This window comes from Salminus brasiliensis, chromosome 23, assembly GCF_030463535.1.
Source record: "Salminus brasiliensis chromosome 23, fSalBra1.hap2, whole genome shotgun sequence".
NCBI classification, from domain to species: domain Eukaryota; kingdom Metazoa; phylum Chordata; class Actinopteri; order Characiformes; family Bryconidae; genus Salminus; species Salminus brasiliensis.
In genome coordinates, this window is record NC_132900.1 from 32,720,871 (window position 1) to 32,738,266 (window position 17,396).

General features: G+C 42.5%; 1 protein-coding gene across 1 annotated transcript in view; it reads left to right on the forward strand.

The window, feature by feature from the left end:
• dscamb (Down syndrome cell adhesion molecule b) overlaps positions 1–17,396 on the forward strand; it is an 87,891-nt gene that overhangs the window by 66,703 nt on the left and 3,792 nt on the right. The window contains exons 12-31 of the mRNA XM_072669497.1: positions 1,433–1,629; positions 2,260–2,356; positions 2,629–2,757; positions 3,017–3,184; positions 4,359–4,429; positions 4,919–5,159; positions 5,885–6,031; positions 6,605–6,760; positions 7,331–7,464; positions 8,113–8,266; positions 8,648–8,765; positions 9,204–9,367; positions 9,788–9,886; positions 10,087–10,275; positions 10,677–10,967; positions 12,985–13,161; positions 15,504–15,534; positions 15,645–15,760; positions 16,064–16,213; positions 16,770–16,967. Of these exons, the coding sequence (XP_072525598.1) occupies positions 1,433–1,629; positions 2,260–2,356; positions 2,629–2,757; positions 3,017–3,184; positions 4,359–4,429; positions 4,919–5,159; positions 5,885–6,031; positions 6,605–6,760; positions 7,331–7,464; positions 8,113–8,266; positions 8,648–8,765; positions 9,204–9,367; positions 9,788–9,886; positions 10,087–10,275; positions 10,677–10,967; positions 12,985–13,161; positions 15,504–15,534; positions 15,645–15,760; positions 16,064–16,213; positions 16,770–16,967 (3,027 nt within the window). The remainder of the gene's footprint in view (positions 1–1,432; positions 1,630–2,259; positions 2,357–2,628; positions 2,758–3,016; positions 3,185–4,358; positions 4,430–4,918; positions 5,160–5,884; positions 6,032–6,604; positions 6,761–7,330; positions 7,465–8,112; positions 8,267–8,647; positions 8,766–9,203; positions 9,368–9,787; positions 9,887–10,086; positions 10,276–10,676; positions 10,968–12,984; positions 13,162–15,503; positions 15,535–15,644; positions 15,761–16,063; positions 16,214–16,769; positions 16,968–17,396) is intronic.

The window sequence follows — 17,396 nt, forward strand, 5'->3', positions numbered from 1 at the left end:
CTCAATCACATCAGTTTGCCCACTTCCCACTCCAGCCGCCTCCCGCCCCGCCCCCGCCCCCACCCCACCCCTCCCGAAAGACCAGCCTGCTGCTTCAACTGGAAAGGGCAGGGCTGTGTGTGTGTGTGTGTGTGTGTGTGTGTGTGTGTGAGAGAGAGATTTGTGGAACGTGAAGAGCTATTCTCTGATCCATATGAATAACCAAAGGCTGCTCATCATTTAATAATAAGGGGGGATCACTGTCCTCCTGCTCCGGGCTAACAAGCTCCCCGACAGGAAGAGAATAGCCTGAGCGCAGTTTTCCCATTCCCGTTCTTGTAGGGCTGGACAATATGGACACAAATCTAGTCATGATCTTTATGTTATTTAGTTCTCTCATTCCTTCTCTGGACTCAACCTCCTTTAAACTATCCAACGACTCGGTTCCAGATCTGATCCAGCTTGATGTTTCCTATCCGAGTTTCCCTTCATTTCTGTGTTTTGCTTATTTTGCCATCAGCACATCATTCATCATTAGAAAAGGGCTAACACTAGCTAACTCTGCTAACTGTCCCACCGCTACACACAAGTCTGCGTTCTAGTGAAAAACACTTTTGGCTCCCTAAATAACCTTTAATTCATGATTCTTTTAAGTACTATTTTTAACCGTGCCGTGCCGGGGTGAAGGACCTTTTTCCCAGCTAAACTTCATCATGTAACAGTTTTATCCTTTAAGTCAGCCTTAAGCTGATAAATGAAGTTACCATTAATAAACTGTTCATTTGGGAGTCTTCTAGTACAGACAGTTTGTAGCTAAGAGTATCACTACCAGCGTACATCTGAGGAATGCTGTAGCTGTGGTGACGCAAATTTAGAATCATAGAAAAACGCATCACCCAGCAGAACTGGAATAACATCAGTAGAGGAAGCTGTAATGGCTTTAGTCTGATGTCTTAAATACGCTTTGTGTCCTAAAGTAGCTGACACATATCTCAACACCGTGACCCAGATCACTCAACTCAGATTTGACTCTGCCTTTGTCCGCCTCAGACGTGGCTGTGTGTCCTTTGTGTCACTCAAGAGACAGAGCTCCGAAATGACCCGAGTGCTCTGACCTCCTGGTGTCTCTGACTCCACAGCCTTGACTATTTCTGCACACTAGTGGGACACTCTGAGATAGGATGGAAGACCCTATACCCTTAGTCCTGTGTGATGATGCCAATTTAATCCTTCAAAATACTGTTCTTCTGTTCTTTCGAGTAAAGCCAGTTCTGTGTAGAACAGTGGGAACTCAAAGATCCGTTTGAATGCATAAAAGCTTCTTTGCTTTGTAAAATGATTCTTTACAAATGAGGAAACTGGGAACTGTATTGATCCTGTGACATTCACAGAGTACAGTCCAGCAGAATGACCCTCACTGCAATAAGATTCTCGCTCTCTCGCTTTCTCTCAGTCCCTGCCATGATCACCTCTTACCCAAACACCACCCGCGCTGAACAGGGTCACATGACAGAGATGAGTTGTACGGCCCATGGTGAGAAACCTATCAAGGTGCGCTGGGAGAAGGAGTCCCACATCATCAACCCCGACATGAGCCGCTATGTAGTCAACGTCAAAGAAGTTGCTGATGAGGTCATTTCCACTCTACAGGTGAGTGGGCCATCTTACACAGCTAGCACCTTCTTTATAATTGAGCAATTCAAATATATTTATATTTACACACAGAGCAAAAAACTCATCTCTGGCTCCAAACCACAAGCACTAACCCTAACCCTAACCAATCACAGCAAAATGCCAAACACACCAGTTACTACAATTTCTACAACAGGTCAGCCTTTCCACACTCTGAGTGGACATTTAGAACCATGAACCAAAGAAAACATAGAACCCCAGAGGGTTAATGCTGGAAATACACAGAAATCTAGAACATGTTCTCCAGTCCTGGCGGTTCCTTAGTGTGAGGTTCTGTAATGAATCCTTCATTGTATGAAACTGGATAATGCTCAGAGACCGTCCAAAGTTTAACAGAGAAACTTTAGCTGGTTCTGAAATTAAACGTTTAAACCATAATACAGTAACACAGGCCTCCAACAGAGCAGCAGCACCACAGTCAAACACACTCCATCTGCAGGCATGACGAGGCACACTTGCAGCAACAACCAATTGAAGATTGACTCTTCATCTTAAAACAACTTGAAACTTTAGAATAATCAGTTTTAGGTGTTCTGCATGTTCTGCAATGATACAGAAACACCAGGCTGGTTTTGTCTATACTCACAGATTCTGCACACAGTCAGAGAGGATTCTGGGTTTTTCTCTTGCATTGCCATTAACTCCTACGGTGAAGATAAGGGAATCATTCAGCTGATTGTACAAGGTAAGGTCTCTGTGCTCTGTGTTTCAGCTCACACCTATACTACATCCAGATGTATCTAGAACCCCCATCTCTTTCGTGAATAGGGTTATTTTAAGGTGCTGCCACTGCTGAAACAGGAGTTTTCTCATTTCAAAGGAAACATTGAATAGACGGATGTTAATAAACAGCGTAGGATATCAGTTCAGTCTTGACCTCTGAAATGTAACTTGGCTGTAAACACTGATGGCTGATTTCACCATTTCTGCTTCTTCTTCAAAAAACAAAAAAACAAGACCGCCCAGATCCTCCTGAAGTGGAGATCAGAGAGGTGAAGGACAGGACCATCGCTCTTCGCTGGACGATGGGCTTTGATGGCAATAGCCCCATCACAGGATATGACATCAACTATAAGAACAAATCAGGTAAAGAACACAAGCTCATGTAATGTCATGTGTGTGTTTAATTAGTTGAATGTAATGAAGCCAAAGATTCTGTTTACAGTAAAAGATGATGTTTTCACTTTGCTTTTAAAACCGTAATGGCATACTGTCTCTCTACTGGCATTTGAAACAATACAGGGACAGAAACAAGATCCAGGTCATTTAACAGAGCTGGATTCTTCGACCTGAAGTTTAACCTTTAGACCTAGACTGATTCAGCTGTTCTTTCTTCCCACTGTAGCCTCCTGGGCCTCATCTCAAACCACTAAGGACGTCTCACCCCAGCTCAACCAGGCCACCATCATCGAGCTGCACCCCGCCTCCACCTACAATATCCGCATGTTCGCCAAGAACCAGATTGGAGAGAGCAGACCCAGCAACGAGCTCACCATCACCACCGATGAAGCCCGTAAGCACCAAAATACGTCTTTAAGCAATGCTCACAGCATACACACACAGTACACACACCACATACACGCACAGTATATACACACACAGTACACACACCACATACACGCACAGTATATACACACAGTACACACACCACATACACGCACAGTATATACACACAGTACACACACCACATACACGCACAGCATACACACACAATACACACACCACATACACGCACAGCATACACACACAATACACACACAGTACACACACCACATACATGCACAGCATACACACACAATACACACACCACATACACGCACAGCATACACACACACACACACACACACACAGTACACACACCACATACATGCACAGCATAGACACACAATACACACACCACATACACGCACAGCATACACACACACACACAGTACACACACCACATACACGCACAGTATATACACACAGTACACACACCACATACACGCACAGTATATACACACAGTACACACACCACATACACGCACAGCATACACACACAGTACACACACCACATACACGCACAGTATATACACACACAGTACACACACCACATACACGCACAGTATACACACACACAGTACACACACCACATACACGCACAGTATATACACACACAGTATACACACCACATACACGCACAGAATACACACACACAGTACACACACCACATACATGCACAGTATATACACACACAGTACACACACCACATACACGCACAGCATACACACACAGTACACACACCACATACATGCACAGTATATACACACACAGTATACACACCACATACACGCACAGTATATACACACACAGTACACACACCACATACACGCACAGCATACACACACAGTACACACACCACATACACGCACAGCATACACACACAGTATATACAGTATACTATATACACACACAGTACACACACCACATACATATGCATAAAAGCAATGTGACAGTTAAGTATTTCTTGAAAAAATATATTCAGCGCCCAGCCTCCCTCTGTAAAGATGTGTTTCCTTCTTCCTTCAGTAGCTGCAAAAGCAGCAGCCAATCTATAGCTGTAATGAATCTTCAGGGCTTCTCTGCTGTTGGTGTGATCTGCCATCTAGTGGTGGCGTTTGACAATAGCTTGCCCTTGATTTTTGCAGCACCTGATGGCGCGCCACAGGATGTGCAGCTTGAAGCGATATCATCACAGAGTATTAAGGTTACCTGGAAGGTAAAAATATGATTTATTGTTTTACAGCTTTTTACATGTACCTGTTCGTCTGAAATACTGTATAATGAAATGAGAAAGAGAGAAAGAGTTATGAGGACCTGCATTTCTGAATGGAAACCTCCCAAAGTTAAAGAATCACAATCTAAATGTTTTTTTCAGGATGAGGTGTCAACAAACAACTGAATGATATTTCTAACAAAAAGTAAGCTAGAATTATACCACAATAATCTGCAGTATGTGTACAGTAATCGCTAACCTCACTGGAGTTATCTGAGTGTGTTGGATTTGGGAATGTTGGCAGTATATCCCATTCCAGTATTTGGAATTCATTATGAAATGTAATAGAATACAGAAATGCAGGCTTATATATTTCAGTCCTGTGTGTGTTTGTGTGTGTGTGTGTGTGTGTGTCTGTGTGGTTAACCTAAAGATCTTGGAGGATTCAATGAAAACGACATTTTCTTACATTGTCTTTTTTGTTGCTTCCAGACCCCCCTCAAACACCTGCAGAATGGTTTGATCCGGAGCTATCAGGTGTGCTATCGTGAGTACGGCACTGGAGGCAGTCCTCAGTACAACACTATTAACCTGGACACTACGGGGGACACTGAGACCATAACTCTGGACAACCTAAAAAAGTACACGCAATATGAGGTGCGAGTGCAGGCGGCAAACCGTGCTGGCATGGGGCCCACCTCTGAGGAGGCCATCATTACCACTCTGGAGGACGGTCAGTGCCAACAGCAACATGTTCTTTTTTATTTCATTTTAAACTGCAGATTTACACAAAGGGCAATTCTGCTGCAGGCATTGGGGATGGACACTACTGACCAAAGTTCATATCACAGTATTTCCCAAATATATTGTAACAATATATTGCAACGACTTGTTCGACTGGACTGTTTTATCTTAAAGTTATAAAGTTATGTATTAAAAACAGCCAGTAAGTTACATACATATCAACCCTGCTAAAACTGGTGGCACGGATACCGGTGTACACTTGATGGCAATACTTGATAACGATACTTGATGGCGATGGTCAAAAGCCGATCTGCACCATGAGCCTCTCCAGCTTCAAGTGCGGCTCGGCTCGACCCACCATCCTTTAAGATCCACGGAAGACGAGCGTCCAGACTTTTTACTGTCCTGCACCGAAGTGGTGGAACGAACTTCCCCTGGGTGTCCGAACAGCAGAGTCCAACGCTCGCTGTCCTCAAACCCAGACTGAAGACCCTCCTCTTCTGAGAGGACTTGGGTGAAGAGTAGAGTATTATGGTCTCCATATTGACTTGTGTTTAGTAGAGTCTAAGATTAGAGGATCTGAATTTTAGTCTATTTAAACTAGCTGAGGATCTTCTTCAGTAAACAGTGAAGCTCTTCTGTAAGAACTCTGGAGAAGAGCGTCTGATAAATGCTGTAGTCGTAAATGTAATTGTGTCCTGTACATTCTGACAGTGCCAAGCCGACCACCTGAGAATGTAGTGACCACAGCCACAACTCCAGAGACCATTTCTCTGTCCTGGTCTGCTCTACCTAAAGAGGCACTTAATGGAATGCTGCTGGGCTACCGCGTCATCTACTGGGCCAACCTACTGGATGGAGGCGAGTTATGCTCCAGACCAGGAGACTTCCTTTTGGTTGCATGCTGTTCTGCATCATTTATATTTTAATCTCATGTAAACATAAGTGCATTCCCTGCTAAACTACACTACAGATCAAAAGTAATGATTGTATAAATTGGATTTAAAATTCTTCTTTATCAGATTAAAGTTCAGAAACATGGCTACAATCACTTATTGTGTGTGTGTGTGTATGTATTCAGCATAACCATGGAATCTTCAGTTCACCGTTAAAATTGCTACTTTTAAATGTGTAAAATTTGAAACTACAGAGAAATGATAAAATCCAAATCATTCATCTAGATCCTTCGTAAATGTAATTAAAACTTAGACTAAAGTCAGCGTTCCGGGAGAGTCTCTCCTGTAGCAGTGTAGCACTGTACCAGATCTTAGTGCGGCCCAGTTAACGATTCAATGAGTTAGCATCCAGCATCTTTCCATAATATACAGTAGTGTGAGTACACTCTCTAACTCTACAGTACAGCTTAATAGTTTGTTAATAGGTATAGTGCTTATTGTGTGTGTGTGTGTGTGTGTGTGTGTGTGTGTGTTTTAGAGCTGGGCGAGATCAAGAATGTGACCACAGGAAAGCCCTCTCTTGAGCTGGAAAGTCTGGAGAAATACACCAACTACAGTATCCAGGTTCTGGCCTTTACACGGGCGGGGGATGGCGTGCGCAGTGAGCAGATTTACACTCGCACCAAAGAGGACGGTGAGACGTTCCTCGGTATCACCAATCAGACAGACAGACAGACAGACAGACATTGTTGGTTAATTAACTACAGAAAGAGAATCGATCAAAGCGATCAAAATGACAACGTGGAAATGATTTCAGCGTCACACAAAAAATGACATTAAGTGTAAATAGAGATAAAGATGTTTTTGATAAAAATGGAGTAAAATGTGTTTAACTTCACACACCTGATTAAAGTTATTATACCTTCATGCATCATTAAATGCATATTTTATATTTAACCAGGTGTGTGTAAACCACAGCTGTCTCTGATCTCAGGTAGATATGCTTCAGGTGAGGTGTAGGTGTATATATATGACCAATTCATATCCTAATGGTTCAGCACATGTGTTTCAACCACACCCACTGCTGACAGGTGTATGAAATCAAGATAGATCAAAAGAGTTTTATTAATAGAAATTAAAGCGTGTGGCCCATGAATCCCTATCGGACCCTCCAGATGGGAGCTTTTAAGCAATTAAGTACAAAAAAAGATTCAGTTCAGCTTCTACAGGTTCAGTAGTCAACCTCCTCTTCTTCCTTCTGCAGTTCCTGGACCTCCAGCTGGAGTGAAGGCTGCTGCTGCTTCTGCCTCTGTGGTGTTTGTCTCTTGGCTTCCCCCACTCAAGCTCAACGGAATCATCCGGAAATACACCGTCTTCTGCTCCAACCCTTACCCAACGGTATGCTAACTGGGATGCCACTAAATTGCTCTGTGCAGTAACCTCATTAAAACACGCAGTGTCAGAGTGTGCACAAAACTCCTCTGGACGTTCTAGCAGTTCATTGTGTCGAGTGCTTCTTCTGCGCTGTTGTGTGCTGAAACAGTATCAACAAAAACACTCCGAACAAACTGGACACACTGACCCAGGCTGCTCAGTCGTAGGACTCGACACTGGAGAAGCGCAGTTACTGATTCAGCTCGGCTGTGTTAAAGAGCACCATGTGGCAATAGTGGCAACTTAGCAAACCTGGATATTGAAACCACTCTCCGTTTAATAGCCCAGCCCTCAAACCATTGAGCCACCACTGCCAGTAAAATGTTGTCTTCACATATCGGATATCAGAAAGCTGGGCTCAGTCAGCGCCCCCTGGAGCATAGAGCTTAATACCTTGCTGAAGGGCCCAACAGGGGCAGCTCAGTTGACCTACAGTCCTGTGAATGTTAACCCAGTGCTCTTACCACTGAGACACCACTATATCCATACTGACTCTATATAAATGTGCCTTCTCTGTGACTGAGCAGTTTCAGGTCAGTTCAGGTCTGCAGTTTGAGGTTTTTCTTTAAACCTCTTGGTCATGCACGTGTTCTTTTTGTCCCTGTGCTGCAGGTAATCAGTGAGTTTGAAGCTGCACCTGATGTGTATTTCCGCCGCGTCACCAATCTGAACCAGAATTGGAAATACAGTATTTGGGTGGTGGCTGTGACTGCAGCTGGCCGTGGTAACGCCAGTGAGATCATCACTGTAGAACCTCAAGCCAAAGGTACGGACAGAGAGCAGAAGTGGTGGTTGGGGTTATTTGTGGAGTTCTGAGAGCTCAATGGGTCTGTTTTTTTTGGAGCTTGTTGTTAGAAGAGTGTTGGTGGACAGTGACTGAAAAAACACAGACGCTGGGTTAAAGAAGGCAGAGTGAATTAAAACTTAAGCATGTGACTATTAACATCAACTTTTTATAACTTTTATATTAATATGTATTCATATTAAAACCTTATTAAAACCATAACACAGATTTATGTTTCAGGGTTTTTTTTATTATCATGCTTAGCTAATGAGTCAACACATTTACAACATATGAGAACTCCTGCTGCCCTGCCCTTCCTTCTCCTCTGAAGGCTTTATAATGATGTGTCTTTTGTCTTTTTAGCTCCTGCTCGAATTCTAACATTCAGTGGCACAGTGACCACACCATGGATGAGGGACATTGTCCTACCCTGCAAGGCTGTGGGAGACCCTCCTCCAACCGTCAAGTGGCTAAAGGGAAAGTGAGTTTCCTGTTGTGTGAACTGCTGACACTGAGATTTATTAAGACCCACTGGTGTAGAGGTTATTAACAGATTATAAACCTAGCTTCTCATCCAGGGCTTTTTTCTGAAATCAAGGGTAATAATAGGTAGTTTGGTAACCTAGTCAGCTCTGCCAGTATATTTACTGAGACCATGAGCTACAGGTCAGCAGAATTAAACAGAGCAGACTGGAGAACTCTTCAGATATCACCACCAGTGCTCATGAGTGAGCGGAGTTTAACCAGTGACTGGACATTTGGCGTGAATCTGGTGTTTTTATTCTGGCATGAAGTGAATTTAAAAAGCAAGTGATTATCAGTTCATTTTGAATAATATATTTGTATTCAGTAACATCCCCAGTGTGAGTATACTCATGTGAATTATTTCCTAAGAATGCTGATTTAGCTTTTCTTTCAGTAATGGCACACCTTCTCCAGTCTCTGTTGATAACCGGCGCAGTGTCCACAGCAACGGCAGCTTCGTTATTCGTACTGTGAAAGCAGAAGATTCTGGGTTCTACAGCTGCGTCTCCAGCAACAACTGGGGTTCTGATGAAATCATGCTAAATCTGCAGGTTCAGGGTGAGTCTGTGAGTTGTGTAAATAATCTATAAGATTCAACAAATTCTTAGCAGTAGGCCTGGGTGATTTGACAGCAGTACCATCACAATGTCAGCCTTCACCAGTTGTGTCACCTATGCACTCGGACGATCTGTGACTGTTCCTCTCTTCCTTTTAATTGGGTGCACATGTTAAATAGTTTAAAAAAACAAGCTCTGAATTATGGAAACTGAGTAAAGCAACGAATGCTGAAACAGAACCGTTCACGGCACCTGTGCACTGTAGTAACAGATATAACATGACCCTCTGATTCTGATTGTTAAAGGATAATTCAAAAATAATTATTAAATGTTGTTGAATGTGATCATCTTGGTGAAGCTGCGCTGTGACAGTGTATTATATTAAATAATTGTGCTTTAAATGAACTCTATTGAACTGCAGTACCTCCAGACCAGCCACGCCTCACTGTCACCAAAACCACCACCACCTCCATCACACTGTCCTGGATTCCTGGAGACAATGGAGGAAGCTCCATCAGAGGTAAGGTCTTTTCTCAAAACAGTCATCTGTAAGTTTGTCCTTTGCCAGTGGATATGATCTCTGTAAGAAATGTTATGATCATTTTGAGTACAAAATAAGCAAACTGAGCTTAAGAACTGTATTCTCTCATTAAAAAAATCTTAGAGAGTTTAGTGGAACAACAAGAAGTTGATTAAAAGAAATCGATGGCTCTCTTTAAGGTTACATTCTGCAGTATTCAGAGGACAACAGTGAGGAGTGGGGCAGCTTCCCCATCAGCCCCAGTGAGCGATCATATCGCTTAGAGAACCTGAAGTGTGGCACCTGGTATAAATTCACCCTTACTGCTCAGAACGCAGTGGGTCCAGGCCGGATCAGTGAGATCATCGAGGCCAAAACCCACGGAAAAGGTGAGATACACTCAAAAAAAAGTGATTTAATTAGAATTTTCTCAGAACTGGTCATATCCTTCACCAAACCCTTGGGTGAATTTATGACATATGTGTGGCCCGGCATTCTGCACCATGCAGAAAGCAGTCCAGGCTGAAACTCTCCTTAATATGAAGAGTATGATTAGGGATAATCAAATGTATGTAAATGCATTGTTTTTTGTAACATCACAAAAACTTTTTCAGAATGAAGAAATTATGCTTTTATCTGACAGAATAACTGCCTAACCATCCTTTAAGGAAATGTTTCTTTTTATATTTCATATTATATAGGGTGAGCTTTTTGCAAGATTTAAGGGGAAAATACCTGAAAATGTCTCTAATTTTCATTTTTCTGATCTAATCTAACTCTCTGCCCTCAGAACCGCAGTTTTCCAAAGACCATGAGCTTTTCTCCAGCATCAACTCCACACGTGTAGAGCTTAATTTGATTGGTTGGAACAATGGCGGCTGCCCAATCAACTCCTTTACACTGGAGTACCGTCCAGTAGACACCACTGTCTGGAACACGGTGACACGCGCCTCCCTCACCAAGAGCCACATCCTTTACGACCTGCAGGAGGCGACTTGGTATGAACTGCAGATGAGGGTGGGCAACAGTGCAGGCCTGGCAGAGAAGAGGGTGCTGTTCGCTACTCTGAATGTAGATGGCAGTAAGTGCTGCTTAAGTGGTATATATTATCTCCATTCAGAATGCTGTGAAGTCCTGGACTAACCTTAATCCCTAACACGTAACCATGGAGACGGGGTCTTTTCCTATGATTTTTTTTTTCTTTTTGATCTTGAAATTGCTTCTCTTTTATTTCAGGAGCAAGTTTCATTCAGTGCCATATGTAATATGATAATATGGATTAAAGCAGCACATTCTTTCCTGGTTGTGTTCAGTTGATATTTGGAGTGGTGCAGCAGGGAAGACATTCAGAATCCTCCAGTGCATAAAGGGAATAAGTGTGGTTAGCCGCCCGCACTGTCATCTTTCTGCCACCAGAGGGAGACCACGCTCAACTACCAGCAACAATAAACATAATCAGCTTGACACTGCCCTTTCTAAGGCCTTCATACCTCTCACTTATCGCAGAGTCTTGTGGTTTGCCCTCAGAAACCAGACCTGGTGGGTAACCCCCACGGTCTTACTTCCCCCCCCAGTGTCTTTGGGATCAGCCTTATAGGGAACCCTCTGGGCTCTCCTCTATTTCTAGGAATGACTCCTTTCTCTCTTTCAAACAAACAAAAAGTGTCTTTGTCTTCTGTTAATTCCTCACACCTTTTCTGAGGTTTCCTTCTCACTTCTGACAAGACTATCTGAAGGTCAGCTTGTTTTGCCCTTTGTTTGTTTGGGCATTCTTTGTTCCGTTTTCACGCTTTTTGCAGTTCTTACCCTTTTAAACTTTTTTCTTTGCCCTGCTGTTGGCGCTGTGTGTAGCTCCTTGTTCCCTTGTTTAGCTTTTTTTCCTCTCTTGGATAACGTCGGAGACCTCTAAAGACCTCACAGTCACAAACACCATCTTCCTCATAGACTAGTGGGTGGAGCACTGCTCTTTCAAGCCAGCGACCCCAGTTATAAACCTCACTCCCTACAATACTTCCTTTTCTGTGTTTGAGTCCACCCAGGTGGAAGCCTTTATCCGGGATAAAATTACACATGACATCCTCCCAGCTTTCCACGCTACAGCAGGAGACTTGATTTGATTGGACATTGTTGCAGCAGCTCAGGCTCCATGGTTGTGCACTATATCTTGCTTGAGCACAAACAAAAATGATTGTAGGGTGGGTTTAGTGGTCAAACCAGACAGTAGTGACCAATATCAGAACCAGGCTTTTTCTATTAGTGAGGTGTGTTTGCACATACAAGGAATTTGTCTTTGGCTTCATATATCATAGCTCTCCATACACAGATGCTGGTAATTCACATATTTCTGTGAGAGCCTTTAGGCAAAAATTAACACACACACACTATCAAACCTCTTGAACACGCTATTGCACTAGCGCATCTTAAAAACAATTACGGTATTGTCATTTTAAAAATGACAGGTTTGTTCATTTAGACACTCAATATTTGGTTGGGGCGAAAGACTTCGTCACTGCGGCGTGGCCTGAAGCTAATCAGCTTTTGCCACTGCTGAGATGGAACTGAAGGCCAGGTAGGACACTTCAGAAGGTGTCTCTGGTTCAGGAGTGGCTTGATATTAGAAATGCTACAGAATAGTTCGTGAATCGACTTTTGTCTACTATCCAGAAGGCTGCGGTCATCCCTGTTGCTTGTTCACCTTTTCCTACCATATTTTCCTCATCCAGACAACTTTCCATTAATATGCTTGGATCCAAAATAGCCAGCCTTCTCAGCAGTGGCCTCTGTGGCTTACCCTCCTTGTAGAGGGTGTTGTTGATCGACAACTGTCAGGTCAGCAATCTTCCCCATGATTGTGGTTGCGTGTGCTGAACCAGACCCAGAGATACTCCGACTCCAAATGAAATATTCTAATAATGTGAGACGTTTCTTTACAGCACTAACCACAGGTTTTGCAGATGATCAGTATTATTGATGAAATGGCCAATGAGTGTAAATTCAAGGTAGATGTGTCTAATAAACTAGAAAGTCTGTGTATTTTTAAGAGTGCTGTCTTTGATCATGTTAATAATATGAACCACATTCCCCTCCGATATCTCCAGGCACAATTGCCCCACTGCCAAAGATAGTGGACCCCAGCCAGGAGAACATGCAGGGCAACGAGGGTCTGAAAATGATGGTGACTATCATCTGCATCCTGGTGGCCATTGCCATGGTCTTCATTGTGCTGCTTGTTATGAGGAGGAGGAGGAGGGAGCAGAGGCTGAAGAGATTACGAGGTTTGTAGAAGCATGCAGGATAAGTTGTTACTGAGAGGGAAGACTACTACTTGTACAGCCAGCAGTGTATCACCCAGAACTGCTCAGTGTAGCGAAGCACTATTCTGACAGTAAATACAGTAAACATGTAGACATCTAGATAGAGGAGTGACATGAAGCTGGTCTTCCACCATGTTGACAGTCCCTCTTCACACTGTAAAACATAACATACAATTCAGGTTACGGGTTGTTTGGCAATCCTTTGATGTTTCATGTGGGAATATACAGTGGGGAGAACAAGTATTTGATACACTGCTGATTTTTCAGGTTTTCCCACTTGCAAAGCATGTAGAAGACTGTAATTTTTATCATAGGTACTCTTCAACTGTGAGTGATGGAATCTAAAACAAAAATCCAGAAAAATACATTGTATGATTTTTAAATAATTAATTTCCATTTTATTGTGGGAAATAAGTATTTGATACACCAGAAAAAGAAACTTAATATTTGGTACAGAAACCTTTGTTTGCAATTACAGAGATGAGACGTTTCCTGTAGTTCTTGACAAGGTTTGCACACACTGCAGCAGGGATTTTGGCCCACTCCTCCATACAGATCTCCTCCAGAGCCTTCAGGTTTCGTGGCTGTCGCTGGGCCACACGGACTTTAAGCTCCCTCCAAAGATTTTCTATTGGATTCAGGTCTGGAGACTGGCTAGGCCACTCCAGGACCTTAAGATGTTTCCTACGGAGCCACTCTTTAGTTGCCCTGGCTGTGTGTTTTGGGTCGTTATCATGCTGGAAGACCCAGCCACGACCCATCTTCAGTGCTCTTACTGAGGGAAAGAGGTTGTTGGCCAAAATCTCACGATACATGGCCCCATCCATCCTTCCCACAATACGGTGCAGTCGTCCTGTCCCCTTTGCAGAAAAGCATCCCCAAAGAATGATGTTTCCACCGCCATGCTTCACGGTTGGGATGGTGTTCTTGGGGTTGTACTCATCATTCTTCTTCCTCCAAACATGACGAGTGGAGTTTAAACCAAAAAGTTCTATTTTTGTCTCATCAGACCACATGACCTTCTCCCATTCCTCCTCTGGATCATTCAGATGGTCATTTGCAAACTTCAGATGGGCTTTGACATGCGTTGGCTTGAGGAAGGGCACCTTGCGTGCACTGCAGGATTTTAATCCTTGACGGCGTAGAGTGTTACTGATTGTTTTCTTTGAGACTGTGGTCCCAGCTCTATTCAGGTCATTGACCAGGTCCTGCCGTGTAATTCTGGGCTCATTCCTCACCTTCCTCAAGATTATTGATGCTCCACGAGGTGAGATCTTGCATGGCGCCCCAGACCGAGGGAGATTATCCGTTATTTTGCATTTCTTCCATTTTCTAATAATTGCACCAACAGTTGTTGCCTTCTCACCAAGCTGCTTGCCTATTGTCCTGTAGCCCATCCCAGCCTTGTGCAGGTCTACAATTTTATCCCTGATGTCCTTACAAAGCTCTCTGGTCTTGGGCATTGTGGAGATGCTGGAGTCTGACTGATTGAGTGTGTGGACAGGTGTCTTTTATACAGGTAACGAGTTCAAACAGGTGCAGTTAATACAGGTAATGAGTGGAGAACAGGAGGGCTTCTTAAAGAAGAAGTAACATGTCTGTGAGAGCCAAAATTCTTACTGGTTGATAGATGATCAAATACTTATTTCCCACAATAAAATGGAAATTAATTATTTAAAAATCATACAATGTATTTTTCTGGATTTTTGTTTTAGATTCCATCACTCACAGTTGAAGAGTACCTATGATAAAAATTACAGTCTTCTACATGCTTTGCAAGTGGGAAAACCTGAAAAATCAGCAGTGTATCAAATACTTGTTCTCCCCACTGTATGTGTCCATTCTGTCTTTCATTGTTTTAAAGTTTACTAGACAGTCTAGACTGTTCCAGACTTTGTGATTCATTATTTCGAGTAACTGACACTGATGTTGGTTTGAGGATTGTTGATGCTTATTGGGTTACACACAATCATAAGTCAATTAAATGGCAGGGCTCAGTATATTAGTATGTAAATTCAGTTCATTAATAAAAATCAGATGACGAATGGGAAGTATGCACTTTAGTCATGTGCCCTCTAGTGGCTATCTAGTATTGCTGCAGTAAATTGTTAACCCCATAACACTCCAAGGCTTAGAACTACAGGGCCATCTGTGCTGGTGGGGCTGTTCTCTGATCTCTGAAGTTTGTATTGACACTTTGGCCCGTCGGTGGTACGTAGGCTGTTTAAGGGGTAACATTAAGGTTAGCCTCACTTGCTACAAATCATGGTTTGTCTCTCTTTGTCTCTGTTTCTCTTTCACAGATGCAAAAAGCCTGGCTGAGATGCTGATGAGGTAAATTAGTTCTAAATGTGAGCTACATTTTCCATTACTTTTGAAGATGCCTCGTGAGGACTGAGGACTGTACTGTTTGCAGTGTAACTGGTTTGATTGTGTATTTGCAGTAAGAACACACGTACACCAGATGCTGTAAATAAACAGCAGCAGACCCTCCGAATGCACATCGATATCCCACGTGCTCAACTACTCATTGAGGAAAGGGACACAATGGAGACGATCGGTAAGAAAATGTCCTGCATGTCCTGAAGAAGATCCTGAATGTATTTTTTAATAAACGCTCTAATAGGAGCTTCAGTTTTTTTTACTTTAATTTTATTTTGTGTTCAAGGATGCTTTGTGTCTTTATGATTGCCAGCTTTCTTATTTATGTTTGGCTTTTAATACTTGTAAATATTATATTTAATATTAATAAATATATTCTATACTGATAGTAGATATCTGCAGACTTTGTTGACAGCCAACACAGAAATATGTGTGTGTGTGTGTTTGTGTGTGTGTGTGTGTGTGTGTGTGTGTTTCTCAGATGACCGATCCACAGTGCTGTTGACAGATAATGATTTTGGGGAGACCTCTAAGCAAAAGTCTTCAACAGTTACACATACAGTCCATTACCAGTCTTTGTCCCAAGCAACTGGTCCACTAGTGGATGTCTCAGACGCTCGACCTGGAACAAGTAAGAGTTTCCTTCATCAGAATTTTTGTGACAGCCAGATATTCAGTGATTCAGTGGCGGTCATGATGTAATCTTAAAGGATGATATTCTACATTTTTTCTGTATTGTCTCTATACATCTTTCTATATATATCTTTTTAATGTAGCTTTTATGCTAACTAATATTATACTGACTAACTATACTTATGCCATTATGGCAGCTGGTGGGTAAAAAAATGTCTTTTGATCAGTTAGTTGGATTTGAGAAATTAATTTTATTGCATATTGCTGCTATATGCAAAGGAACCTGTAACCAATAGCAATGTGTTTTACTTTGTGTTTTGTGCATCTTGTGCCAATTTTGATGAATCAGTATTAATTATGTTGATGTTAATCATTTTAGTGCCCGTATTGCACTACTGTTTTAATATTGATAAACCAGTGTATTTGAATATATTGTAATCATAATATGTGGCAATGTCATTTTGTCAGTAATGCCAGTGTAATGACAGCGCTGTTATTTTGTCCATAGTGTGCAGACCCGTTCTCTAGCTTCACTGTTTCTTTACGTCTTGTAGACCCAACAGCCCGTCGTACAGCTAAAGCAGGACCTGCCACACGTAGCCGCTATGCCAGCCAGTGGACCCTGAACAGACCCCACCCACCCATGTCCTCACACACACTCACCACGGACTGGAGGCTACCCACTCCCAGAGCCACTGGCTCTGTGGATAAGGAAAGCGACAGTTACAGTGTTAGCCCCTCTCAGGACACAGGTACAGCTGAAGAAACAAGTTTAACGAATGCTTTACTAATAAAAAAGTATTTAAGATAATAAACAGGGTTTCAGCTGATAAAGTCTTAAAATGGTCTGATCAATGTCTTATTTTTCACAATTAAAAGTGTTCAAATCTAAGATTATGCAAAACGGTTGAAGATTGACTAAAGATGAACAGCTAGAGAAGAACAGAGCTGATAACAAAGCCAAAATAGATGGAAAAGAGCAGAAAGGAGAGATAGAAAATTGAGAAGAGCACTGATCTGTGCCTGATCTGATTAAATAATTATATATAAGTTTACAATTGCAAGAACTGTTTAAGACCCAGAAGTGACAGAACCCGTATTGAAATAAAATGATCAGCTGTGATTGTAAAAGGAAGTCCCCCAATAACAAAGAGAAAATTACTGTCCAGCGAATTGAACGG